This window comes from Pristiophorus japonicus, chromosome 12, assembly GCF_044704955.1.
Source record: "Pristiophorus japonicus isolate sPriJap1 chromosome 12, sPriJap1.hap1, whole genome shotgun sequence".
NCBI classification, from domain to species: Eukaryota; Metazoa; Chordata; class Chondrichthyes; family Pristiophoridae; genus Pristiophorus; species Pristiophorus japonicus.
In genome coordinates this window covers 112,699,677-112,726,364 of record NC_091988.1, presented here as the reverse complement: position 1 = coordinate 112,726,364, position 26,688 = coordinate 112,699,677, and the positions used below count along the sequence as shown (strand labels likewise).

Below are 26,688 nucleotides of genomic sequence, written 5' to 3'. Positions count from 1 at the left end.
AGGAATAACCTTAGTTTACCCTGACTTACACTTTGAGTTTAGATACTCTGCATAATTTTCAGAATAACCGAGTATAAAATGTGACACGCAATAATCGGACTTGTCATTCTTTTACTTTACTTTCAAAACCCACAAAATAGATATTTTAAAAAAATTATTCAGTGCAGCCCAGAATCAGTGACATGATGCCATGCTTCAGCTAACATTCTACCAGCTGCAACACATCTTGAAATGTTCATATCTCTCCCAATTAATTACCTCCATTCACACACCACAACTTTAAACAAGCATCATCTAAACAGAATTTGCAGTTACAGTAATGGATGGGGTATTCTTACTATCATAAGTATTAATAACCAATTTTGCAAAACGATTGGGGACAGGTCTGTAATCCAATGCAGTGTAAAAGCTGAACATACTCCGAGAAATTATTTGTTAATAAAATGAACATGGGTTTGATTGGTCTAGTTGTGTTCAGCACAGATAGAGAGACAACACAATGTTAAAAGCTGTATGATTTGTTAGGCTATATTTGCATTACATTCTCTCTGGATTTATCAGGTTAAAATACAGCAGGAGGCTTCAGGCACTTCCAACAGCCAATTTCACACCTGTTCCAAGAAACCAATATTGAACTAAATATCTTCCACCTACAGGCAATTCTTGAAGGCCAAACCAAAGTTAAGAGTTTATAGGAAACCAATAGGCAAGTTAATTAAAAAAAAAATCACAAGTCGAAAACCCAGCCGGAATTGATCTGGAGTTCCCACCATTATCATTGGTCATTATTTTGCCATTGAATGGGTAACTGAATGGGTAAATGAGGACCACTCTCACATGGAGCAGAGGAGCATCGGTCTCATGGCACCCAACACACTGCAATCATGTGTCGGAATCCTAGGTTTAATCTCAGCAACCAGCTCTCTCCTCTCCTCCTCCCCCCCCCCCATTTGAGATGAAGGATTGACCCCCGTGTCGGTGCAGTGAGGGGCGAGGTGGGTGGGGTGACACATGCTGCCACCTCAATCTCATGATTCCATTATTGGCACAGGCTGCAGCCTTCAGGGCAAGAAAGGAGGTATCCATTTTAAATACCATGACAATTCCATCACCCGGAACAGAGAGAGGAGGAGAGGGAACCCCAGGGACAACAACCAGACACTGACTACAGGTCCTGTTTTATGTTAATGAGGGGCTTGATACTGTCGGTGAGATGGATTCACATCCCGAACATACAATGCCGAGAGGTGTAGCTTTCCCAAGTAATGTTTTAAAAGCCATCCTCTAACTAGGATAAGATTTGCTGAGGATCTGGATCCAATTTTGCAGCAGAAGACCTAGCTCCCCTCACCAAGCCACTATCAATAATTAAAAGTAGCAAATACTTGTGGGAATCAAAGTGCGGCCATTTCAAGCTGAACTCCCCTCACACACACACAGACAGATGGGGAGGGTATCTCGGTCGCGATTTGTCACAGTGCAAATTCAGGCTCAGGAGGGGAAATTAGCAAATACCCAAACCCTCACTCATTAGCAGTTCCATTCTATCCACTGGCTATTGGCACAGTTCAGCTCGGACTTGGGGGTGGGGGGGCCTTGTGTCCATCTCAAGCGGCTGCTCTGACCTACATGATGATCTTGGGTTCAGGCACAGAGTCAGCGATGGACTTGTGAGGTAGGACATTGGCCCCGTTCAGGTACAGCTCATCTTTCACAATCACATCCTCTCCCAAGACTGCAACATTCTCCATCCGCACCTGGAAACAAAGGGAGAGCAGTCAGCCCAGATACCACCAATGGCAATCCCGCACCTCACTACTTGCATTAGAGCAAAACCACACCCCTCACTGAGGCAAGAGAGCTGGATCGAGGCTCCACTATCCGAGTACGACGACCAAATGGAGCAGGACACGAGTTCACCAATCAGCTATGCTACAGCCAAATGAATAAAGCCCTCAGCGCACAATCCCTTTCATTCATGTTTAAGTGGATCACGGAAGAAGCCACCTCCCGCTCACCCACCTCTATCTGCCCCTTCCCCACCCCACTCATCTCAATCTGCCCCTCCTCCCCCGGTCCACCCTCCCACCCCACCCACCACCTCGATCAGCCCCTGCCCCCTGCTCTAACCTCCCGATCAGTCACACCCACTCACGGCTGTTACCCCCCCCCCCAGATTGTGCCGAACATAGAACATTGTTGATTGCTGGCGGCTGCCCTGTAAAAACATAAGAAATAGGAGCAGCAGTAGGCTGAAGGGTCCTTCGAGCCTGCTCCACCATGACTGATCTTGGACCTCAACTCCACTTTCCCGCCCAATTCCCAAATCCCTTGGTTCCCCAAGAGTCCAAAGATCTAGTGATTTTAGCCTCGATGGACACTCAGCACTGGCCACTTTCAGGAAGGGGTTCTGAAACCGGGGTCAGGCCCCTCATTATCAAATAGGACGTCTGACATGGGATATATTTGAGGTGTCCTCGAGGCGAGGGGCACAGCCGGCATGGATCGTTTTGCTCTCCCCTGTTTTTCAACCAGAAAACGGACCCGTTAACCAATTTCTCCCCCAATGTCGAGTCCAGGAGCCAACAATTGACCTACTGCAGGCTCTGGACTCCAGGAGCACAGCAAGCCTCGCCAACCCAGCTCACTGTCCCGAATCTGCCAGCCGCCCATTACTAAGCAGCACAAGCCGAGGCCTGGGAGCAGGGTGCTGGATGCTGTGGGGACAATGGGCAGAAAGGAGATACTGTCCATGAGATACATTGATACCCAGAAACCAGTCAGAGTCAGAGAAAGATCCCCACCCCAGCTCCCCCAACGCCCTCCCTCCATAATCACCCTCCCTCTCTCCTTCACCACCCTTGCTCACTCACCCACTGCCCCACATCGGAACTCCAGCCAATGATGCAGGACTCCAGCCAGGAATGGGAGCGTATCCGGGAGCCCTTCAGGACCGTGCAGCGCTTTATCCGCACTCCATCCTCGATCACCACCCCTGGGCCGATCGTCACATTCGGGCCAATGGAGCATTTCTCTCCAATCTTGGCGCTTGGGTCCTAGGAGAAAGATCGATCAATCGACAGTGAGTCTCTCAGTCTGTGGTTGACAAATCCAACACTGCAAGATAAATGTGAGGGCTGAAATACAAAGAGGACCATACACGGGGCTGGATCACAGTGAGCCAGGTACTGGTCTTCCACCTCTAGCCTGATGGGACGGAAGTCTCCTGTCTGCTGGCTTTAAAGGTCCCACGTGAAATGCTTTTGGCCAGTCCCAACCTATTTCTGTCTGTACTTCGCCCCAGAGCCTGTAAACCAGCTCCAGGTGGTAACGTCAGTCACACAGGCCTCAGCAGCGCTGGTGTGGGATGTGAGAAAATACGGCTCACTGCAGTTATTAGGGGGGCCCTCGGAGGTTGGACCTGAAGCATATTGTTTGGTCAGTGTGGAGAGCGCTTTATGCTGCATCTGGCTGTGCGTATACCTGACCCGGGGAGTGCTAGGTGCCGATGCTGTGTGTTTGAAATGGTTGCCCAGCACAGACATCCCTCACTGTGAGCACGCAATACTTCCAAAAGGACATTCCTCATTCCTCCAGTGCTCATGCCCACAGTACTGGCGCACACTGCCTTTACTGTGGGCGCCTTCACTCAGAAGTATGCACAGCACAGCGCTTGAAGCTGAAGTGCAACTTTCGGGATTGGAAGGGGAAGCACCTTCCCCTTTCCTCTCTCCTCTCTCCCCCCCCACCCCCCGAATGGGAGCCTCGGCAGTACCTCACCCCCCCCCCCCCCCCCCACCCGATGGGAGCCTCGGCAGTACCTGCCCTACGTATTTTGACAGTGGTTGACCTGGTGGTTAATTCAGTGATGGTGACCATGAAGCTGTCAGATTGTTGTAAAACCCCATCTGGGTCACTGATGTCCCTTAGGGAAGGAAACCTGCCGCTCTTACCCGGTCTGGGCCTACATGTGACTCCAGACCCACAGCAATGTGGTTGCCTCTCAACTGCCCTCTGAAATGGCCCAGTAATCCACTTAGTTGTGGCAACTAGGGAAGGGCCACATCCCCAGAATCGGTGCATTTTGTAATTCATATTTTAACATTGATTAGAAAGCCAACATTTAAATCCAATTTAAAAAAAAAACTTGCTTCCTCTTCCAAAATGCACGGTGGGTATCCAAGTTAGAAAATATAGGGTAGGACAATCGGAACAGAGAGTAAAATTCAAGTTAATACAGCATAAAAAGCAGAGAGAGAGAGAGAAGTGGAATGGAGAGAGCACAAGGACAACCATGGAGCAAAACTAAAGATTTTTAATTAAAACTGGGTTTTGTTTAAATGAGGGTTAATTGTTGGAGTGGGTTTTGCTGATGTTTTATATTGCGGTGTCAGTGAGATTGGTTTTACTTGCAGAACCAGCCTGCTCAGCTCTCGAGACTGGCGTTTCTCTGGACTTGGCCAGTGTCGGGTTACCCAGCAACACCTCTCACACCCCTTTCACAGCGAGCAGCATGACCAGCCATCAGGAGGCAACCAATTTACGCTACTGCAGGGAAGCAGGCCCGTGACAAGAGGAGAGCCAGACGGAAGTTTGCTTTGAGCAGCCAGAGATCTCAGAATCGCGCAAGCCGACTTTGCAAGAGAAGTGAGGCTTGTTCTCCCCCGCTGTCTCTCACGCCGGGGTCCTACTTCCCTCCTAAGCCTGTGCTCATGTCTTCTGTCCCTAGAGTCTGCCAGCCAAGGCATAAAGGGAGTCCCAACAACTTAAACTGAGCAGGCTGATTCTGCTTGTCACGCAGAGGGTTCCCAGTGAAAGACTCGACATGTTACAAGGACCATTACACAAGAAATAGGAGCAGGAGTAGGCCATTTGGCCTCTCGAGCCTGCTCTGCCATTCAATATTATGGATAATCTGATCTTGGCCTCAACTCCACTTCCCTGCCCGCTCCCCGTAACCCTTCACTCCCTTATCATTCAAAAATCTGTCTATCTCCGCCTTAAATATATTCAGTGACCCAGCCTCCACAGCTCTCTGGGGCAGAGAATTCCACAGATTCATGACCCTCAGAAGAAATTCTTCCTCACTTCCATTTTAAATGGGCCACCCCTTATTCTGAGACTATGCTCCCTAGTTCTAGATTTTCCCCATGCGGGGAAACATCCTCTCTGCATCTACCCTGTCAAGCCCCCTCAGAATCTTATATGTTTCAATAAGATCACCTCTTATTCTTCTAAACTCCAATGAGTATAGGCCCAACCTACTCAACCTTTCTTCATAAGTCAACCCCTTCATCTCAGGAATTGAAACATAGAAAATAGGTGCAGGAGTAGGCCATTCGGCCCTTCGAGCCTGCACCGCCATTCAACAATCAACCTCCTGAACTTCCAATATAAGTATATCCCTCCTTAAATAGAGACCAAAACTGTACGCAGTAATCCAGGTGCGTCCTCACCAATACCCTGTACAGTTGTAGCAGGACTTCTCTGCTTTTATACTCCATCCCCCTTGCAATAAAGGCCAACATTCCATTTGTCTTCCCGATTACTTGCTGTACCTGCATACTAACTTTGAGTTTCATGGACAAGGACTCCCAGGTCCCTCTGTACTGCAGCATTTTCGAATCTCTCCCCATTTAAATAATAATTTGCTTTTTTATTTTTCCTCTCAAAGTGGATAACCTCACACTTTTCCACATTATACTCCATCTGCCAAATTTTTGCCCACTTACTTAGCCTGTCTATATCCCTTTGCAGATTCTGTGTCCTCCTCACAACTTGCTTTCCCACCCATCTTTGTATCATCAGCAAACTTAGCTACATTACACTCGGTCCCTTCATCCTAGTCATTAATATAGATTGTAAATAGTTGAGGCCCCAGCACTGATCCCTGTGGCAGCCCATTAGTTACAGTTTGACAACCAGAAAATTACCCATTTATCCCAACACTCTGTTTTCTGTTAGTTAGCCAATCCTCTATCCATGCTAATATATTACCGCCAACCCCGTGAGCTCTTATCTTGTGCAGTGACCTTTTATGTGGCACCTTATCGAATGCCTTCTGGAAATCCAAATACACCACATATACTGGTTCCCCCCTTATTCACCCTGCCCGTTATATCCTCAAAGAACTCCAGCAAATTTGTCAAACATGATTTCCCTTTCATAAAACCATGCTGACTCTGCTTGACTAAATTATGATTTTCTAAATGTTCCGCTACTGCTTCCTGAATAATTAATTTATACTAATTGCTCCTTTAGTGGGCATGCAATGGAGCATGGTGCTGTGCGTGTCGTGTGTGCATCCCTGAAAGAAACATGCTTCAGTCAGCAAATCTTTGAAGCTGCCAGTGAGGAATCCCACTTACAGCAGCATATCCTGAAAAGGACATTGCAAAACACTTGAAGTGTCCGTGCACTGAACGTTTGTATTCATGTTTAGAATTGTGTAATGATTGTATTCTGTAATGTCAATGTATTGCAATGTCTTTGTATTCGTGTTTAGGATTGTGTAACATTTGTAGCCTTTGAATTCCAGTGGTTTCTGAGAACATTAAAATGCCCAATGTTGTAATAAAACAACCCGGTATTTTGTTTAAGTGTTTGTAGCCACTTTTGGAAGAGATTTGACAAGTTGCTGAGCGAGAGAATGTGACTGTATTCGGAGTGAGGGGACGTTAATTTTGCAGCCCATGGCCAATGGGTGACCATGATCATGGAGTGGGTTTCAGTGCCTTATGGAGTTCAGACGAAAGGAGCCAGAATGTGTCTGGAAATCAGGCTCAAATGATTTCACCTCCTTCAGGAGCGAACACCAACAAATGGGGAGAGTTGAATATATTTAAGGTGGAGAGAGACAGGTTTTTGAACGATAAGAGAGTCAAGGGTTATGGGGAGAGGCCAGGGAAGTGGAGTTGAGGCAAAGATCAGATCAGCCATGATCTTATTGAATGGTGGAGCAGGCTCGAGGGGCCAATTGGTCTACTCCAATTTCTTATGTTCTATGTTCTTATGAGAGCAATGAATAAGACTACACCACCTCATTGATGGGTCCAGCATCGACAGGCCGGGCAGGCTACTCTTGCTGTTCCTTTTGTGCATCGTAAACACAACAAAATCCTAACCATTGGAATATACCAACATCCCATAATGCTACTGCAAAGTTTATTGTTTGAAAAAAATTTCCCAGATTTTGGACCCCAAAACACAGACTAAAAATCCCAGAATTCCATGTGGGCGAAATAGAATCGGACTGGTTTGATCACCTTAAACCAGTGGCCTCAGCAATTCCAGGCACTGCTTCCAGGCTGCACTTCCAGCATTGCCCACTGCAAACACTGACAGCCACTGCCACCTGCTGGGGACAAGGGACAATTTGCCACGGCCTGCGAGTGAGTGTGAACACACCCAAGACCAGCATCACTCAAAGATGCTCAGCACACGAGACCGGGGCTGAAACGTGATTGGAGGGATTTATTCACCAGGCACAGTTCCACAGGAACATCCACTTGGATGAATCAGAGTGTGATCGAGTCATACTCAGAATATACATGGCATTGGGCTCTCTGATCGATTCCCCCAAAATCCAGCACATTGATTCACACCAGCTGTAGTGCGAAGGAAACATGTAACAGGTTCCACGACAACAGGGGCATGACTTTGGAGGCAAGTAGCAGGGGGTGCAGTTCCCCAGTGATCGCTCCTGTTCCTAATGGTGAATGAAAAGCCTGGAGCCACAGCTGCTGTTACATTGTGCCTCCCAATGCAGGTGGGTCACTCAAGTCAGCAGTAAGCTCAACGTAAACCAGCTCAATTTGTTAGGCTAGCATTTAAATGCAGGGTTTCCCCTCGCCCTCCCGCAGTTCCACTGAACCCACTGACCCAGACTCCACAGAGGATCACTGGTAAACTGGGCTCGGTTGGAGGGGGGCCGGCCAATCACCGGGCTCGGTTGGAGGAGGTGGGCCGGCCAATCACCGGGCTCGGTTGGAGGAGGGGGGCCAGCCAATCACCGGGCTCGGTTGGAGGAGGGGGGCCGGCCAATCACCGGGCTCGGTTGGAGGAGGGGGGCCGGCCAATCATCGGGCTCGGTTGGAGGAGGGGGGCCGGCGGCCAATCACCGGGCTCGGTTGGAGGAGGGGGGGGGGGCTGCCAATCACCGGGCTCGGTTGGAGGGGGGGAGGCGGCCAATCAGTGAGCTTGGTTGGAGGAGGGGGGCCGGCCAATCAGCGGGCTCGATTGGAGGAGCAGGGCAGCCAATCACCAGACTCGGTTGGAGGAGGGTCTCGGGATTGATGAGGATGGTGAAATGCACTGACTGATTGCGAGGGTTTGCGCAGTGGGACAGCCCACAAGGCTCAACATTCTGCCCAGGGACAACAACCGACCAGACCCAAAGCCTGACAAATGTGTGCCTTTGAAAATCGGGCCGAGGGATGCACTCATTGGATGGAAATGAGCAGCAGTCACGGTAATGCAGAATAGCAGCGCCCAGCCGAAAGAACCAGGCTGGAGAGCTCAGCGGATGGAGTAAAACCCCAGGGATCTCACTAGGACGGTATGGTACAGGGAGAGGATCCCCGGCACCAAGAATGTACGCAAGCAACTTACCACCAGTACATTTCCAACGATACCAGGCCCTTGGTGCAACCTGTCCGGTGCTTTGTGTCGGAGAGACTGCAGGTACATGCACATCCCAGTTAGGAAGTCTTTGGGCTGCCCGATATCCATCCAGAACCCTGCACACAAATCAAACAACTGTATCACTCACCAAGGCCAATATCTGGGACAATCTGCAGTTTCGGACTCTCCTGGACCCTGAGCCGATTCCTGTCCCTGTAACACAGGCACACTATAACTGGGAGCAGCAGGAATTCTCCACACTGCCTCAGACTCATTCCTGCAATCATCGCCTGTCGCTTGTGAAACTTACATTAGGGACACGTGAACAGAAAGAGGCCATTTGGCCCATTGAGCCTGTGCTGGCTCTTTGAAAGAGCAATCCACTTAGTCCCTCTCCCCTGCTCTTTCTCCATAGCTCTGCACATTTTCACTTTCAAGTATTTATTGAATTCTCTTTTGAAAGTTACTATTGAATCTGCTTCCACCACCCTCAGGCAGCGCATTCCAGATCACAAAAACTCGCTGCGTTAAATAAAACCTCCTCTCCTCTCTTTTGTCAATTACCATAAATCTGTGTCCTCCAACCCCCCCCCCCCTGCCAGTGGAAACAGCTTCTCCTGATTCACTATCAAAACCATTCAGGATTGTGAGCATCTCGATCAAATCAGCCCTTAACCTTCCCTGCTCCAAGGAGAATAACCCCAGCTTCATCAATCTCTCCACATAACTGACGTCCCTCACCCCTGGTACCATTCCAGTAAACCTCCTCTGCACCCCCTCCCAATGTGTGATGCCCAGAATTATCCACAATACTCCAGCTGGGGCCTAACCAAAGGTTTAACAGAATGGTTACAGCTGGAGGAGGCGGCCATTCGGCCCATTGAGCCCGTGCTGGCTGGAGTACCTCAGCTAGTCCCACTCCACCACCCTGCAATTCTTTTTCTCTTCAGGTACTTATCCAATTCCCTTTTGAAAGCCACGATTGAATCTGCCCGTGCATTCCAGATCCTAACCACTCGCTGTGTAAAACAGTTTTTTCCTCATGGCACCTTTGGTTTTTCTGCCAGTCACCTTAAATCTGTCTCCTCTGGTTCTCAACCCTTCCATCAATGGGAACAGTTTCCCTCGATCTACTCTGTCCAGACCCCTCAGGAGTTTGAAGACCTCGCTCAAATCTCCTCTCAACCTCCTCTGCTCCAAGGAGAACAACCCCAGCTTCTCCAGTCTATCCACGTAACTGAAGTCCCTCATCCCTGGAACCATTCTCATAAATCTTTACTGCACCCTCTCCAAGGCCTTCACAGCCTTCCTAAAGTGTGGTGCCCAGAATTGGACAATACTCCAGTTGAGGCCGAACCAGTTTTTTTTATACGGTTCATCATAACGTCCGTGCTTTTGTACTCTGTTTCTCTATTAATAAAGCCAACAGTCCCGTATGCTTTTTAACCGCTTTCTCTACCAGCCCTTCAATGATTTGTGTACATATACCCACAGGTCTCTCTATTCCTGCACCCACTTTAGAATTGTACCCTTTAGTTTATATTGCCTCTCCTCGTTCTTCCCACCAAAATGTATCCCTCTCTTGCGTTAAATTTCGTCTTCCACATGTCGCCCATTCCACCATCCTGCCGATATCTTCTTAAAGTCTATCACTATCCACCTCACTGTACTTCCAAGTTGGTGACATCCCAAGTCTAACTCATTAATATACATCAACAGAACAAAAACAGATTATCTGGCCATTATCACAAAGGTGGTTGTTGGAAGGTTTAGAGGGGATTTGGTGGGGGGGCTTCTTTGCACAGAGGGTTGTGGGGATCTGAAACTCGCTGCCTGGAAGAGTGGTGGATGCAGAAACCCTCACCACTTTTAAGAGATGGTTGGATGGACATTTAAAGTGCAGTGACCTGCAGGGTTACGGACCTAGAGCTGGTAATTGGGATTAGACTGGATGACCTTTAGTTGGCCGGCACAGATATAATGGTAAGTACTGCAGGGAATAGAATACGGCCAGGGTGATCTCCTGGACTAGTTTTGATCGCCTAGATGGGCAGGAGAGGAAATTTCCCAGATTTTTTCTCCCTAAATTGGCCTGGGTTTTTAATCTGGTTTTTGCCTCTCCCAGGAGATCACGTGGCTCCAGTTGAGGTGGAATGTAGAAGGTTTCAGTATAAGGGGGGTCGCAGTTGTGTGAGGCGAACTGGTTGGGCTGGGTGCTCTTTGCCTTTCCGCCATTGTTCATAGGTTTATATGTAACCTTCAGGGCTGCGTGGCTTTTTGTCGGCCGGCGCGGACACGATGGGCCGAAATGGCTTCCTTCTGCGCTGTAAATTTCTATGTTTCTATTGCTGTTTGAGAGAGTTTGCTTGTGCATAAATTGGCTGCTGCGTTTCCTACATTACAACAGTGACTACATTCAAAAAAGTTATTAATTGGCTGTAAAGCACTTTGAGATGTTCGGTGGCCGTGAAAGGCGCTATAGAAATCCAAGTCTTTCATTAACCTGCGTAGATCACCCAGCCGCTGTAGAACCCAACACATTATCATTCCATGTAGATCAATGTATTGGAAACAGCCGCTTAGCCCACGCACAAACAATGCATACTTTAATAAACCAGAGAACCCACCAGATGGGCAATTTCTACAGCGTATACATCAATTAATTAAGTGATCCTCCCCCCTCCCCCTCCCCTCCCACCGAGGGCACTAGCTGAGCGTTCCAGCTGGGAGAAAGCAGCAGAAATTTGAACGGCAGGATGCTGGTTGAGGACATCGGGTCTGAATTAACACAAGTTACAGCAGACGGCTCTCAGACTCATGGCCTGTGCAGAGTGAGCTGATCTCACCCGAGGCCGCAGGACTGGGCGAGTTGGATAGGAGTAAAATCAGCTGGGCTTCCTGCCCCCCCCCCCCCCCCCCCGCCGCCTGCTGTCCAGTGCCTTCCCATTCGAAAGCGCGTGCCCATAAACTGTAGCCCATAAACTCCAGACATGGTCCAACAGCTCACTGACATTCATCTACGATGTTTCCCCTCATGGGGGAATCTGCAACTAGGGGGCATAGTTTTGGAATAAGGGGCCGCCCATTTAAAACTGAGATGGAGAGGAATTTCTTCTGAGGGTTGTAAATCTTCGGAATTCTCTACCCGAGAGAGCTGTGGAGGCTGGGTCATTGAATATATTTAAGGTGGAGATAGACCGATTTTTGAATGATAAGGGGCTGAAGAGTTAGAGAGCAGACCGGAGAATGGAGCTTAGCCCATGATCAGATCAGCCATGAACTTATTGAATGGCGGAGCAGGCTCGAGGGGCCAAATGGACTATTTCTTATGTTTTATGTAAATAGCCACTCTGCTACAGGAGAGATGGGTGGGAGAGAACTAGGCAGGGGAAGGAGTAAGAAAGGATGTTAAATTATTATTTCAAACCACACAGTGACCCGACTTGAAGCTGAGAGATTTTGCATTGTTTCTCAGGAGACTCAGTGCAACAGGCCAGGCCTGGACTGAGCCATTTCCTCACCTTGCAGCTCCATGGCGTACAGCTGCCCTTCATGTGCCATGACGGGGAAAATCTCCTTCTCTATCGATGTTGGCCTGAGCTGTAGGGAGACAGAGAGTCAGCACCAGCACCTGAACCCCACGACCTCGCTCACAGGGACACTGGGGACAGAGTCAGGACCTGTACCTGAACCCCACGACCTCGCTCACAGGGACACTGGGGACAGAGTCAGCACCTGTACCTGAACCCCACGACCTCGCTCACAGGGACACTGGGGACAGAGTCAGCACCTGTACCTGAACCCCACGACCTCGCTCACAGGGACACTGGGGACAGAGTCAGCACCTGTACCTGAACCCCACGACCTCGCTCACAGGGACACTGGGGACAGAGTCAGCACCTGTACCTGAACCCCACGACCTCGCTCAGAGACACTGGACACAGAGTCAGCACCAGCACCTGAACCCCACGACCTCGCTCACAGGGACACTGGGGACAGAGTCAGCACCTGTACCTGAACCCCACGACCTCGCTCAGAGACACTGGGGACAGAGTCAGGACCTGTACCTGAACCCCACGACCTCGCTCACAGGGACACTGGGGACAGAGTCAGCACCTGTACCTGAACCCCACGACCTCGCTCACAGGGACACTGGGGACAGAGTCAGCACCTGTACCTGACCCCCACGACCTCGCTCACAGGGACACTGGGGACAGAGTCAGGACCTGTACCTGACCCCCACGACCTCGCTCAGAGACACTGGGGACAGAGTCAGCACCTGTACCTGAACCCCACGACCTCGCTCACAGGGACACTGGGGACAGAGTCAGGACCTGTACCTGACCCCCACGACCTCGCTCAGAGACACTGGGGACAGAGTCAGCACCTGTACCTGAACCCCACGACCTCGCTCAGAGACACCGGACACAGAGTCAGGACCTGTACCTGAACCCCACGACCTCGCTCAGAGACACCGGACACAGAGTCAGCACCTGTACCTGAACCCCACGACCTCGCTCAGAGACACCGGACACAGAGTCAGCACCTGTACCTGAACCCCACGACCTCGCTCACAGAGACACTGGGGACAGAGTCAGCACCTGTACCTGAACCCCACGACCTCGCTCACAGAGACACTGGACAGAGTCAGCACCTGTACCTGAACCCCACGACCTCGCTCAGAGACACTGGACACAGAGTCAGCACCTGTACCTGAACCCCACGACCTCGCTCAGAGACACTGGGGACAGAGTCAGGACCTGTACCTGAACCCCACGACCTCGCTCAGAGACACTGGACACAGAGTCAGCACCTGTACCTGAACCCCACGACCTCGCTCAGAGACACTGGACACAGAGTCAGCACCTGTACCTGAACCCCACGACCTCGCTCAGAGACACCGGACACAGAGTCATGACCAGTACCTGAACCCCACGACCTCGCTCAGAGACACCGGACACAGAGTCAGGACCAGTACCTGAACCCCACGACCTCGCTCAGAGACACCGGACACAGAGTCATGACCTGTACCTGAACCCCACGACCTCGCTCAGAGACACTGGGGACAGAGTCAGGACCTGTACCTGAACCCCACGACCTCGCTCACAGGGACACCGGACACAGAGTCATGACCTGTACCTGAACCCCACAACCTCGCTCAGAGACACCGGACACAGAGTCATGACCTGTACCTGAACCCCACGACCTCGCTCAGAGACACCGGACACAGAGTCATGACCTGTACCTGAACCCCACAACCTCGCTCAGAGACACTGGGGACAGAGTCAGGACCTGTACCTGAACCCCACGACCTCGCTCAGAGACACTGGGGACAGAGTCAGGACCTGTACCTGAACCCCACGACCTCGCTCACACAGGACCAGTGGGCTCACTTACTCCAATCCCTATTAACCGGCCAGCTACAGAGCCGATCTGGCTCGCTGCACCACTCTCCCACCCTCTCACCGTACATGTTGCATCCACCCACACCTTTCCCCTTCTCTGCAAGCCACCACAGATTACACAAGACTTCTGCAAGCTGGCAGTGGACATATCAGCCCCTGGGGGTTGCTCATTTACTACACTCCTCCCAGGAAGGGGCAACTACTACTCGGGTACAGTACTGGGTCACGGCAGCCCACTGGTCAGAGAGTGAAGGGTTATGGGGAACTGGCGGGATAATGGAGTTGAGGCGAAGATCAGATCAGCCATAATCTTATTAAATGGCGGAGCAGGCTCGAGGATCCAAATGGCCTACTCCTGCTCCTATTTCTTATGGTCCTTCAGTCATCTATGCCACACTTCAGGTTTGGCCCCGAACAGTAGGCTATTTGGCTGTGGAGAGCATCACACCCAAGCCAGATTCATGGACATGCCCTTTCCAGTGCAGATCCCTGGAGAGCAATGGGGAGCAAGAACCCTGAATAATTTGCCCCCGTCAGCCAGGGCACTGAGGCCAACTGTAGCCACCGTGGGTGAGATCAGCTTTCTCATGTAGGCCGGGGATCGAGCTGCGACAGTGCTGGTCTCTCAGGCCGAGGCACTCCATGCTGAGCCAACACTGGAGCATCACCCCAATTTCCAGCTGGCCAGTCAGTTATTTGACCGTGCGTCAGGGGGATCAGAACGAGCAGCGGCCTGGCCTGGAAGTCGGCACGGTCCCGGCCTGCAAACCATCAGCAGGCCGGGGCCATTGGAGGGAGCAGCGTGTGCTGCTCAGTAGGACGACGGCTGCTCTGTATCTAACCCGTACTGTACCTGCCCTGGGAGTGTTTGATGGGACAGTGTAGAGGGAGCTTTACTCTGTATCTAACCCGTGCTGTACCTGCCCTGGGAGTGTTTGATGGGACAGTGTAGAGGGAGCTTCACTCTGTATCTAACCCTGTGCTGTACCTGCCCTGGGAGTGTTTGATGGGACAATGTAGAGGGAGCTTTACTCTGTATCTAACCCCCTGCTGTACCTGGCCTGGGAGTGTTTGATGGGACAGTGTAGAGAGAGCTTTACTCTGTATCTAACCCCCTGTACCTGCCTTGGGAGTGTTTGATGAGACAGTGTAGAGGGAGCTTTACTCTGCATCTAACCCCCTGTACCTGCCTTGGGAGTGTTTGATGAGACAGTGTAGAGGGAGCTTTACTCTGTATCTAACCCCCTGTACCTGCCCTGGGAGTGTTTGACGGGCCAGTGTAGAGGGAGCTTTGATCCACTGTATACATATCCAAGTTAACATGGTTAACTCAGCACCAACAGCCCTCGCTTTGATGTGTACAAAAGGTTCTCCTGTTGTGCGGTAGTACGGACGTGGCTGACACCAAGAACAGTCTTCAATATATACAGAGATTGTGTTCAGCAGTGACGGTGAACAAAAGGGCTCTGCTGCTCTTTGGCAACGGGCCTGAAACCTTCCCCCGCACTGGAGACGTAACACAGCAGCTTAGGGAGCCATACCTGGATCCTGGTCAGAACTGTGGGGCTGAAGATGTACATCCCTGCATTGATCTTGTTTGACACAAACACCTGAGGCTTCTCCACGAATCGGTGTATTCGCCCAATCTCCGCTTCATATATCACCACCCCATATTTGGACGGTTCCTCCACTCGCGTAACCTGTCGAACAGATGGGCATATTATAGAGGACAGGTTAACACAGGGCGAGTGAAAGGGGCAGTGAAAGGCACTAGGGGAGGGAGAGCCTTTCAAAAAAAAATACTGCTTTCACACTCCTCACATTGCTCACCCAATGGGACAGTAGGCAGGCAGTATCACGCTCACCCGCTGGGACAGTAGGCAGCTCCCAGTGCCCCGCTCACCCGTTGGGACAGTAGGCAGCAGCTCCCAGTGCCCCGCTCACCCACTGGGACAGTAGGCAGCAGCTCCCAGTGCCCCGCTCACCCACTGGGACAGTAGGCAGTCAGCTCCCAGTGCCCCACTCACCCACTGGGACAGTAGGCAGTCAGCTCCCAGTGCCCCACTCACCCACTGGGACAGTAGGCAGTCAGCTCCCAGTGCCCCACTCACCCACTGGGACAGTAGGCAGGCAGCTCCCAGTGCCCCGCTCACCCACTGGGACAGTAGGCAGTCAGCTCCCAGTGCCCCACTCACCCACTGGGACAGTAGGCAGGCAGCTCCCAGTGCCCCGCTCACCCACTGGGACAGTAGGCAGGCAGCTCCCAGTGCTCCACTCACCCACTGGGACAGTAGGCAGTCAGCTCCCAGTGCCCCGCTCACCCACTGGGACAGTAGGCAGGCAGCTCCCAGTGCCCCGCTCACCCACTGGGACAGTAGGCAGGCAGCTCCCAGTGCCCCGCTCACCCACTGGGACAGTAGGCAGGCAGCTCCCAGTGCCCCGCTCACCCACTGGGACAGTAGGCAGGCAGCTCCCAGTGCCCCGCTCACCCACTGGGACAGTAGGCAGGCAGCTCCCAGTGCCCCACTCACCCACTGGGACAGTAGGCAGGCAGCTCCCAGTGCCCGCTCACCCACTGGGACAGTAGGCAGGCAGCTCCCAGTGCCCCGCTCACCCACTGGGACAGTAGGCAGTCAGCTCCCAGTGCCCCACTCACCCACTGGGACAGTAGGCAGGCAGCTCCCAGTGCCCCGCTCACCCACTGGGACAGTAGGCAGGCAGCTCCCAGTGCTCCACTCACCCACTGGGACAGTAGGCAGTCAGCTCCCAGTGCCCCGCTCACCCACTGGGACAGTAGGCAGGCAGCTCCCAGTGCCCCGCTCACCCACTGGGACAGTAGGCAGGCAGCTCCCAGTGCCCGCTCACCCACTGGGACAGTAGGCAGGCAGCTCCCAGTGCCCCGTTCAAGATGCTGGATGAGGAAAGCAGCCCTCAGCCTCACATTACAAACACCCTTGCACACTCTTTGAGGCAATAGTTTACTGCTATAGCTCCAACATGGCATGTATACCTGCCCCATATACAAGTGGATAAGTTCACTGATGGGCACTATATGAGCAGGCAAAGGTAATGTTAATGGGTGCAGTACTTACCACTATGGTACCCTCCTTCCCGTGATGCTTGTGAAATCGGACCATCTCCTCAAAGGGGAACTCACAGATAACGTCGCTGTTTAGGACGAAGAAAGGCTCCGAGCTGCTGGTGAACAGCTCACGGGCCAGAGCGAGGGGTCCAGCTGCCAACACAACACAACAGTGAGAAAGGCCCAATCCAGCCACACACTCCTACACAAGGGCCATCACACAAAATCACCAATCAGAACAATACTGCCCCGCAGCAGGAAAAGGGCCCTTTCCGCCTTGTGCTACTGATTCGCTCTCCAGGAGTTACCAACCAGGGGAGCAGACAGGCAATGACTCAGCCTCCAATCCCTCCCCCCCTGCTCCATCTGGCACCCAAACCCTTCCCGTCACAGGTAGGCCAAGATTAGACAGTTGCTCCGCGGCGAACCACGGCCTCCAACCTGCACCCTGCCACTCGATGGCTAACTGATACGGGTTTTCAATTGGAGCTTTCAAGGAGGAGATTGATGGATTTTCGTTGGGCATGGATATCAAGGGATACGGAGCAAAGGTGGGTAAATGGAGTTAAGCTACAGATCGCCCATGATCTAACTGAATAACGGAGCAGGCTCAAGAGGCTGTTTGGCCTCCTCCTGTTCCTATGGTCACTGACCACTAGCAGGTATTGCTATGGTATAAACAGCCTTCGACAGATGCAATAGTTACTCCATTCTGAAAGAGATCCCGGATCAGAATAGGACATGGGTTCATGCAAATTAAAAAGGATTCCTTTCCTGTCAGGTTTGGTGTGCAGAAGGGAGAAGCCTTCAGAGACAAACAATGTCGATCAAAGCGAGTGAGAAATGGTTAACATCCAATTACAATGGAATGTTGCTCCATCAGGGCCACAGTGAGAGAGTTCAGAAAGGGAGCATGGACCTTTAGATGCTTTCACTGACAGACGTGGAGAGGTCTCTTACCTGTTCCTAAGGGCTCCTTTTCATGAGAGAGTGAGATCTGAATACCCAGCTGAAGGGAGTAACACAAGATAGCGGGTTAGTGAAGAACACACAAGTACATTACATTTCCTTTTCCCCTCAAGACTCGGAATCGTTCTGCGGGAGTTTCTTGGGGGCTCGGCACCCAAGTGACTATGAGTCCCGCTCGGGCCTAGACGGAGAGGGCCGGCAGGACATTCAACCATCCAACCTGTGTAGGTGCTCACCAACCGCCCTCACCTCGGCATGGCAGCTGCGGCTCAGTGGTAGCACTCTCGCCTCTGAGCCAGAGGGCTTCAAACCCCACTCCAGAGGCAGCACTGAGGGAGTGCTGCACTGTCATCTTTCAGATGTGACGTTAAACCAAGGTCTCACCTGCCCTCTCGGTTGGATGTAAAAGACCCGATGGCACTGTTCGAGAAAGGGCAAGAGAGTTCTCCCAGGTGTCCTGACCAATACTGATTCCGCAACCAACATCACAAACAGATTATCTGGCCGTTATCACATTGCTGTTTGTGGGAGCTTGCTGTGTGCAAACTGCCTGCCGGGTTCCCTACATTATAATCAATAAAGCAAATCTGAAGTGTTGTAAAGAGCTTTGGGAAGTCATGAGGTCAAGAAAGGTTGCTCATTTACTACACTTCTCACAGGAAATACAAGTTCTTTATGTTTTTATCTCGCAGAGGTCACTGTATAGTGATCTTCCACCCCAGGGATTAAATCTGGAACGGACATTGACTCTGGGACGGTCAGTGTTGTGACTCAGCAGCTGCAGGTTGACCCAATGACTCCTACTGCTCTGTAATTCCAGTCACCATTTGCCCTCGGCACCTCCCCCAAGCCGCTGATCTTCACGCATGTCCCATCAGGCTACTCAACAAGGGAGGGCCTCACAGCCGAGCCCGATCAGTCCTCAATATCCATCAGGAGTTGCTGGATCTCTTTGGCCACGGGTGTGCAGAGGCCAACTGCAGTTCCCCAACGGAAATGGGCCAAATCGAGATGGACCAAGGGAGTGAATCTTGGGCCTGGACAGCTGGCATGGCTCAACACCCCAAAGGACGATTACCCAGTGAGCCATTGGGTAACTACACTGACAATAACTTGACTAATTTTGCAAATGAATTTCTGGACTGCCTTCCAACATAGTTAATTGGAAATAAAGCTCCCTCATTCACTTTCAGGTGGAGTGACTTTATACATTGCAATAGGGTTACAGTCTAACATTGATTTCTGTCACTCTCTTTCCTGCACCCAAAACGTTCCCACCTCCCCTCCCTGTTTGCTCAGCTTTAAGGAGCCATTCGTACACCATCCTCATTCTGAAAGCAAGTTAGATGAACTGTTCTGCATTATATCAAGCTGCGTCACATCACTATCAGGGGAACAGCTAGGTGCAGAGACATTCCTGTCCACTGCCAGAGTCTTTCTCTCTTTACCCGCTGCTCCTGTTCCTTCATCTCCTTCTCCAGCATCTCCGACATGTAGCTGACAGCAAGGATCACGTGCGATACACCGGCCTGCTCAAAACAGAGACAACGTGGTTACGCTCAGGAAAGAAGGGGTGTAAGCAAGCACCTTCTGTCCACAGACTGCATTTTTAGGCTGATTAACACCACACACTCCCAAACTCAGACAAACAAGCTCAATTCCAGAAGTGAGGTGAGAGTGACTGCCCTCGACATCAAGGCAGCAATTGACCGAGGAGCCCTTGTAAAACTGAAGTCAATGAGAATCAGGGGGAAAACTCTCCACTGGCTGGAGTCATACCCAGCACAAAGGAAGATGGTTGTGGTTGTTGGAGGTTAATCGCCACAGCCCCAGGACATCGCTGCAGGAGTTCCTCAGGGCAGTGTCCTAGGCCCAACCATCTTCAGCTGCTTCATCATCAATGACCTTCCCTCCAGCATAAGGTCAGAAGTGGGGATGTTCGCTGATGATTGCACATTGTTCAGTTCCATTCACAACTCTTCAGATAATGAAGCAGTCCATGCCCACATGCAGCAAGACCTGGACAACATTCAGACTTGGGCTGATAAGTGGCAAGTAACATTCGCACCAAACAAGTGTCAGGCAATGACCATCTTCAACAAACGAGAGTCTAACCACCTCCTCTTGACATTCAACGGGATTACCATCATCAAATCCCCCACCATCAACATCCTGGGGGGTCATCACTGACGAGAAACTTAACTGAACCAGGCACGTAAATACAGTGGCTACAAGAGCGGGTCAGAGGCTGGGTATTCTGTCTCACCTCCTGACTCCCCCAAAGCCTTTCCACCATCTACAAGGCACAAGTCAGGAGTGTGATGGAATACTCTCCACTTGCCTGGATGAGTGCAGCTCCAACAACACTCAAGAAGCTCGACACCATCCAGGACAAAGCAGCCACTTGATTGGCCCCCCATCAACCACCTTAACTGTTTTAAACAGCCATCACCCATCCCCTGCTTCTCAAGTTTGGTTTCCGAATTCCTGAACATCTAGCCTACATTTCTGCACTGGACTACACCACAAGACTCATCTGCTGTGTCTAAAGTTGCTGCTAAAAAAATCTTACCCACTTTGGCTGTATCTATGCTGGGTGACCAGGTTCTGTTTTGTTGGTCACTGGCTCATGTGGTTTTACATTTTCTATGCCGCTTCTGTTCTACGGTGCCCTCCAACTTCGCGTCAACTCCTCCATCATCTTTCTGCACCACAACCGACTCTCATTACCATGGCAATAACCTCCATCCTCCAATTCTCTACCCTTCAAATAGCCTCTGGACTTCACTCGCCCGCTACACCGGTCTCGGAATTTGAATAAGTTCGTCGATGGTCCACACCAACTCCATCCTATCGATGTCAACTTTTTCCCTCCTCGAGACCTCCGACTAACTCTGGACTCCCTCCTATTATCACCAACCTATTCCCTGTTAATACCAGGAAATATGCATCCCTATAATTGCTACATAACCAGGCCTCTGAAACTCTGTTTTTTCTACTGTGCAGTCGTCTGCACATTTTAGATGCTGGTCTGGACCCGAGCCGTTCATTTTCTTTTCTCTCTCTCCCTCCCTCCCTGACCGTTCTCTCCTGCTGACATGCCTCCTTTCATCTCTCCTCTCAGATAATCTGCCCTCCGAAATCCCTACCCCAACCCTTCATTACTCTTCGACCTCCCATCTCCTCTGTCACTGTCCCAGGCTTGACTCCCCCTTAGATCAGCCTGCAGCTTCCCTCTGTGCCTCTCTTGGCATCCTCCGAATGACCCATCGAGGCACTCCTCGCTGCCTCCTTACGAGCAGCAACCCTAACTGTCCCATCCTACTCTCTCGCCGACCTACCCGCCCAGTGCACCCACTGGGGGCTAATCTCGACAATCTCCTCCCCATCCAACTCCCCCCGCCAGCGCTGACCCTGTGTACACCGGCAGTGGGGCAGCCATCACTGACCCTCTCCGCATCTCCCACCAGAACGTTCATTCACTTGCGAACAAGGCCCTTCCCAGCCATGAGCTTATTGTGGATGATTGCATCGACATCATGGCCCTGACGGAAACTTGGTTGAGGGGCGATGACACCTTACCCTTAAATGAAGCCTCCCTTCCCGGCTATACCTTCCACCACTTGCCACAGACCGCCGTGGTGGTGGTGTGGCTCTCATCACCAAAACACACCTCGGTCTGACCCCGACTCCTCCGGCACTTTCTCCTCCTTTGAGCATCTCACCTTATTCCATCCCTTCATTAAAAATTCTCATTCTCTACCGCCTACCCAGGTACCATAAAATATTATCGAGATATCTTCACTGCTTTCCTTCCTCAGTCTCTGCACCAAATGACTTCTCATCCTCAGTGATTTCAACCTCCATCTCAATTCATCATGCTCTCTCTCCGCTGAGTTCTCTAGCCTCCCATAATCTCTCCCTCCATGTAAACTTCCCAACCCTATTAACGTCCAACCCCTCGACCTTGCCATCTCTTGCAGCCTCACTACTCCCATCGTGTCAATTGCAGACAAGGCCATCTCTGACCACTTCTTCGCTCTCCATCCACAACCCCCTTCTCTCACCCAACCCTACTTCCTTCTGTGCCTGTCCCTGGAAAAAACTCTCTCCCAATTCCCTTACAACTGCACTTGGGTAATCATAACTGTCCCGCCTTAGACTTTCCATTCACCATGACATTTCTGCAGCTACCGATCTGTTCAACTACACCATCACCACCACCATTGGACGACTTTGTCTCGAAGATTGAGACCATCTAATCAGCTGCCTCTGCCACTTCCCTTCCTTCCCCTAGCCCACCGGGCCAAACTTCCTCCAAGTTTCCCCCGCCCTAGTCCTGAACTCACATCTTTCTCCAGTTTCTCTCTGATCTCCCCTCTTAACCTCTCCACGCTCATCTTGTCCATGAGACCCACTTCCTGCTCCCTCTACCCTATTCCCACCAAACTTTCTTTTCTGGCTCCCATGTGAGCTGACATTGTTAACAGTTCTCTCTCCTCAGATACTGTTCCCCCTCTTCCTCAAATCTGCCGTCATCTCCGCCCTCCTCAAAAATAACAATCCTCGACTCCTCCATCCTTGCAAACTACCGTCCCATCTCCAACGTCCTTGAACATCCCGGTACTCCATGTTTGAATCCCTCCAATCCGGTTTCCACCCGACAATACCAAATGACATCTTTTGTGACTGTGACAAAGGCAAACTATCCCTCCTTGTTTGTCTCAACCTCTCTGCAGCCTTTGACACAGTTGACCACGCCATCCCCCTCCAACACCTCGCCACCATTATGCAGCTGGGTGGGACTGCACTCACCTGGTTCCATTCTTATCTATCTAATCGTAGCCAGAGAATCACCTGCAATGGCTTCTCTTTCATTTCCCACCCCCCACACTCGCATCGTTATCTCTGGTGTCCCCCAAGGATCTATCCTTGGCCTCTCCTATTTCTCATCTATATGTTGCCCCTCGGCGACATCATCCGGAAACACAGGCTCAGTTTCCACATATACACTGACGACACCCAGCTCTACCTCACCACCACTTCTCTCGACCCCTCCATGGTCTCTAAATTGTCAGACTGCTTGTCCGACATCCAGTTCTGGATGAGCAGAAATGTTCTCAAATTAAATATTGGGAAGACCGAAGCCGTTGTCTTTGGTCCTCACCACAAACTGTGTTCCCTAGCCAGAGTCCACCCCTCTCCCTAACATTTATCTAAGGGTGAACAAGACTGTTCACAACCTAGGTGTCATTTTTGACCCTGAAATGAGCTTCCGGACACATATCCGCAGCATAACTAAGACCGCCTATTTCCATCTCCGTAACGTCACCCAACTCTGCCCCACTTCAGCACATCCGCTGCTGGAATCCTCATCCATGCCTTTGTTACTTCCAGACTTGGCTATTCTAATGCACTCCTGGCTAGCTTCCCACATTCTACCCTACGTAAACGTGAGGTCATCCAAAACTCGGCTGCCTAACTCACACCAAGTCCCGCTCACCCATCACCCTGTGCTCACTGACCTACATTGGCTCCTGGTTAAGCAACGCTTCGATTTCAAACTTCTCATCCTTGCTTTCAAATCCCTCCATGGCCTCACCCCTCCCTATCTCTGTAATCTCCTTACACTTGGATTGTTTATTGGATATTGTACTTGTATAACACGAGGGTGAAGTAGTGCTGACTGCAGATCTGTCACTAATATGGAGGGAACCCCTTGAGTTGTTGAATTAATAGTCAACTCAACGTTAATAAGCATTGTCACTAGTCTCTTTCGTATTGGTGCCAATACAGTTGAAAGGCGAAACTACCACATTAAATCATACTGGAATATTCGTAATATTCCCTGAAATATGTTGGCACCAATAATAATAATAAACTAATTGTACAATGTTGAAGGTTTACAAGCTCACAAAATGAAGAAATAAGAGGAAAGGACTGGAGAGTAACTTGGGAACATGTATTGCTCCAACTTTGTCCCTGTACACAATCAATCACTCACACAATGTTAGTGCTGAATACTTGGGTTCATGTCTTGGTATATTTGTGCTCCATTCGCTCACATTCCGGTCTCTATCTTGTCAGTGAAGTGCTGACTATACCTTTACTAAAGCCTCCACTTGGTGCAGAAGAATGGGCTTGTTGCAAAAGTCCACCAGTGGTTTCGGAACGCTGAGTGTCAGTGGCCGTAACCGTGTGCCGTAGCCTCCGACCAAAATCAACGCTTTCATTGTCACCTGTAAAACAAAACCAGAGTAGCAATCGGACCTCCCACTCAGAAATCCAGAGATGAAAATTAATTCGTGAATGGGGCCTTGAAATACTGTAAAACACCAGCAACAACAGGAGTATCACCAATAAGAGGGAAAGCAGTGTAAAGTAGAAGAGGCGAGGGCCCGGGGGCAGCATGGGCCAGGCCACACTGCGATATGTGTGCACACTAGGTCCGTGCAGCAAAGCAGGTCTCCAGTCGTCCTGGTTTACCCTTGCCACTATCCATGCCTGGAGTTCAGGACTGGAATATCCGGTCCTTCACTGAAACATCTATGAACTCATCCCTTTTGCTGTGGAAGCAAGTCATCCTTGTCCAAGGGACTGTCTATAATGATGATGACCAACAGCGTGGGGCTGATTCATGGGAGCACTACACACACCTTCGAGCCTATTCTCTCGAAACTGCCGACCATCCAGCTTCCTTTCCTGGGCCCCATGTTAACTAATATTGTTAACAGTTCTCTCTCCTCAGTTACTGCCTTGTCCCTTTCAAATCTTCCGTCATTGTCGGCCGCCTCTAGAAACCCATACTCTCTTCTACATGCTATCCCTCAGCGACACCACTGGAAAACACGGTCAGTTTCCACACGTACGCTGCAACACCCAGCTTTACCTCACCACTGGACCAAGACCTAGCTCTGTCAAGCCCGTGTGATGGCTGGTGTGCAACGGCCACCACACATTAAAAAAATCCACGCACAGGCATTGTCCACCCTTCAACATGTAGATCAGGATCTGGAACATAGGGTCCTTCATTGAAACACCTGTGAACTTATCCTTTTTTGGTGTGGAAGCAAGTCATCCTCGATACGAGGGACCGCCTAATACTAATACCACCACTTCCCTCACCTCTCCGCTGTCTCTGATTCGTCATGCTGCTTATCCGACATTCAGCGCTGGATGAGCAGAAATGTCCTCCAACTACAAACACCATTAATTCCATCCCCCTCCCTGGGCACTGTCTGAGGCTCAACTAGACCGTCCACAACCTTGACCCCGAGATGAGCATCCGAACACATATCCGCTCCATCACCAGGCTTGCCTACTTCCACCTCCATAACATCACCTGTCTCCACCAGTACCTCAGCTCATCCGCTGCTGAAATCGTCATCCATGCCGTGTTACTTCTAGACTTGACTATTGCAATGCACTCCTGGCTGGCCTCCCATAATTTACCCGATGTAAACTTCAGCTCAAAGTAAGGTGCGAGGGGGAACGGGCGAGGGATGGGGGGCCGAGGGGAGTGACCCGGGGGGAGATGGGGGCCCCGGGGGGGGGGGGCGAGGGGAGTGGCCCGGGGGGGATGGGGGGGGCGATGGATGAGGGACCTGGGGGAGTGGCCCGGGGGGGATGGGAGGCCCGGGATGGGGGGCCCGGGGGGCGAGGGATGGGGGGGCCCGGGGGGGCGAGGGATGGGGGGGGCCCGGGGGGGCGAGGGATGGGGGTCCCGGGCGGCGAGGGATGGGGGGCCTGGGGGATGGGGGGGGGCGAGGGATGGGGGGGCCCGGGGGGCAAGGGATGGGGGGCCTGGGGGCCGAGGGATGGGGGGGCCCGGGGGGCGAGGGATGGGGATCCCGGGGGGCGAGAGATGGGGGGCCTGGGGGAGGGGGGGGCGAGGGATGGACGGGCCCGGGGAGTGGCCCTGGGGGCGAGGGATGGGGGGGCCTGGGGGAGGGGGGGCGAGGGATGAGGGGGCCCGGGGAGTGGCCCGGGGGGCGAGGGATGGGGGGCCTGGGGGGCCCGGGGAGTGGCCCGGGGGGCGAGGGATGGGGGGCCCAGGGGGCGAAGGCTGGGGGGGGCTGGGGGAGGGGGGCGAGGGATGGGGGGGGGGGCCCGGGGAGTGGCCCTGGAGAGATGGGGGGCCCGGGATGGGGGCTCGGGATGGGGGGGGGCCCGGGGGGCGAGGAATGAGGGGCCTGGAGGAGTGGCCCGGGGGGGATGGAGGACCCGGAGGGGCGAGGAATGAGGGGCCTGGAGGAGTGGCCCGGGGAGGATGGGGGACCCGGAGGGGCGAGGAATGAGGGGCCTGGAGGAGTGGCCCGGGGAGGATGGGGGACCCGGAGGGGGAGCGAGGGATGGGGACGCGGGGAGGAGGGGGGGCCGGGGGAGTGGCCCTGGGGGCGAGGGATGGGGGCCTGGCGGGAAGTGAGCGCGGGGCGGGCGGGCGGGCGGGCGGACAGTCACTCACCGCTCAGTCGGACCCCCTGGGCCGGCGGGCGCTGTCAGTCCCCGGACCCGGGGCTCACTCTCTGTCCATGGCCCGGCCCTACCACACGCCGCCGCCGCCGCCTCTCGGTCCCCGCAGTCTCGCTCCTCAAACTCCGGCGACGTGGC

General features: G+C 52.1%; 1 protein-coding gene across 1 annotated transcript; it reads right to left on the bottom strand.

Moving 5' to 3' along the window:
• Positions 1–93: 93 nt before the first annotated feature.
• gmppb (GDP-mannose pyrophosphorylase B) lies at positions 94–26,688 on the bottom strand. The gene is made up of 10 exons (XM_070895868.1): positions 26,543–26,688; positions 24,183–24,317; positions 19,527–19,607; positions 18,070–18,118; positions 17,120–17,262; positions 15,569–15,727; positions 12,144–12,222; positions 8,611–8,738; positions 2,874–3,056; positions 94–1,757 (listed from the first exon to the last, which is right to left on the bottom strand). The coding sequence occupies exons 2-10, from the start codon at positions 24,309–24,311 to the stop codon at positions 1,626–1,628; spliced, it is 1,083 nt and encodes a 360-aa protein (XP_070751969.1). The 5' UTR covers positions 24,312–24,317; positions 26,543–26,688; the 3' UTR covers positions 94–1,625.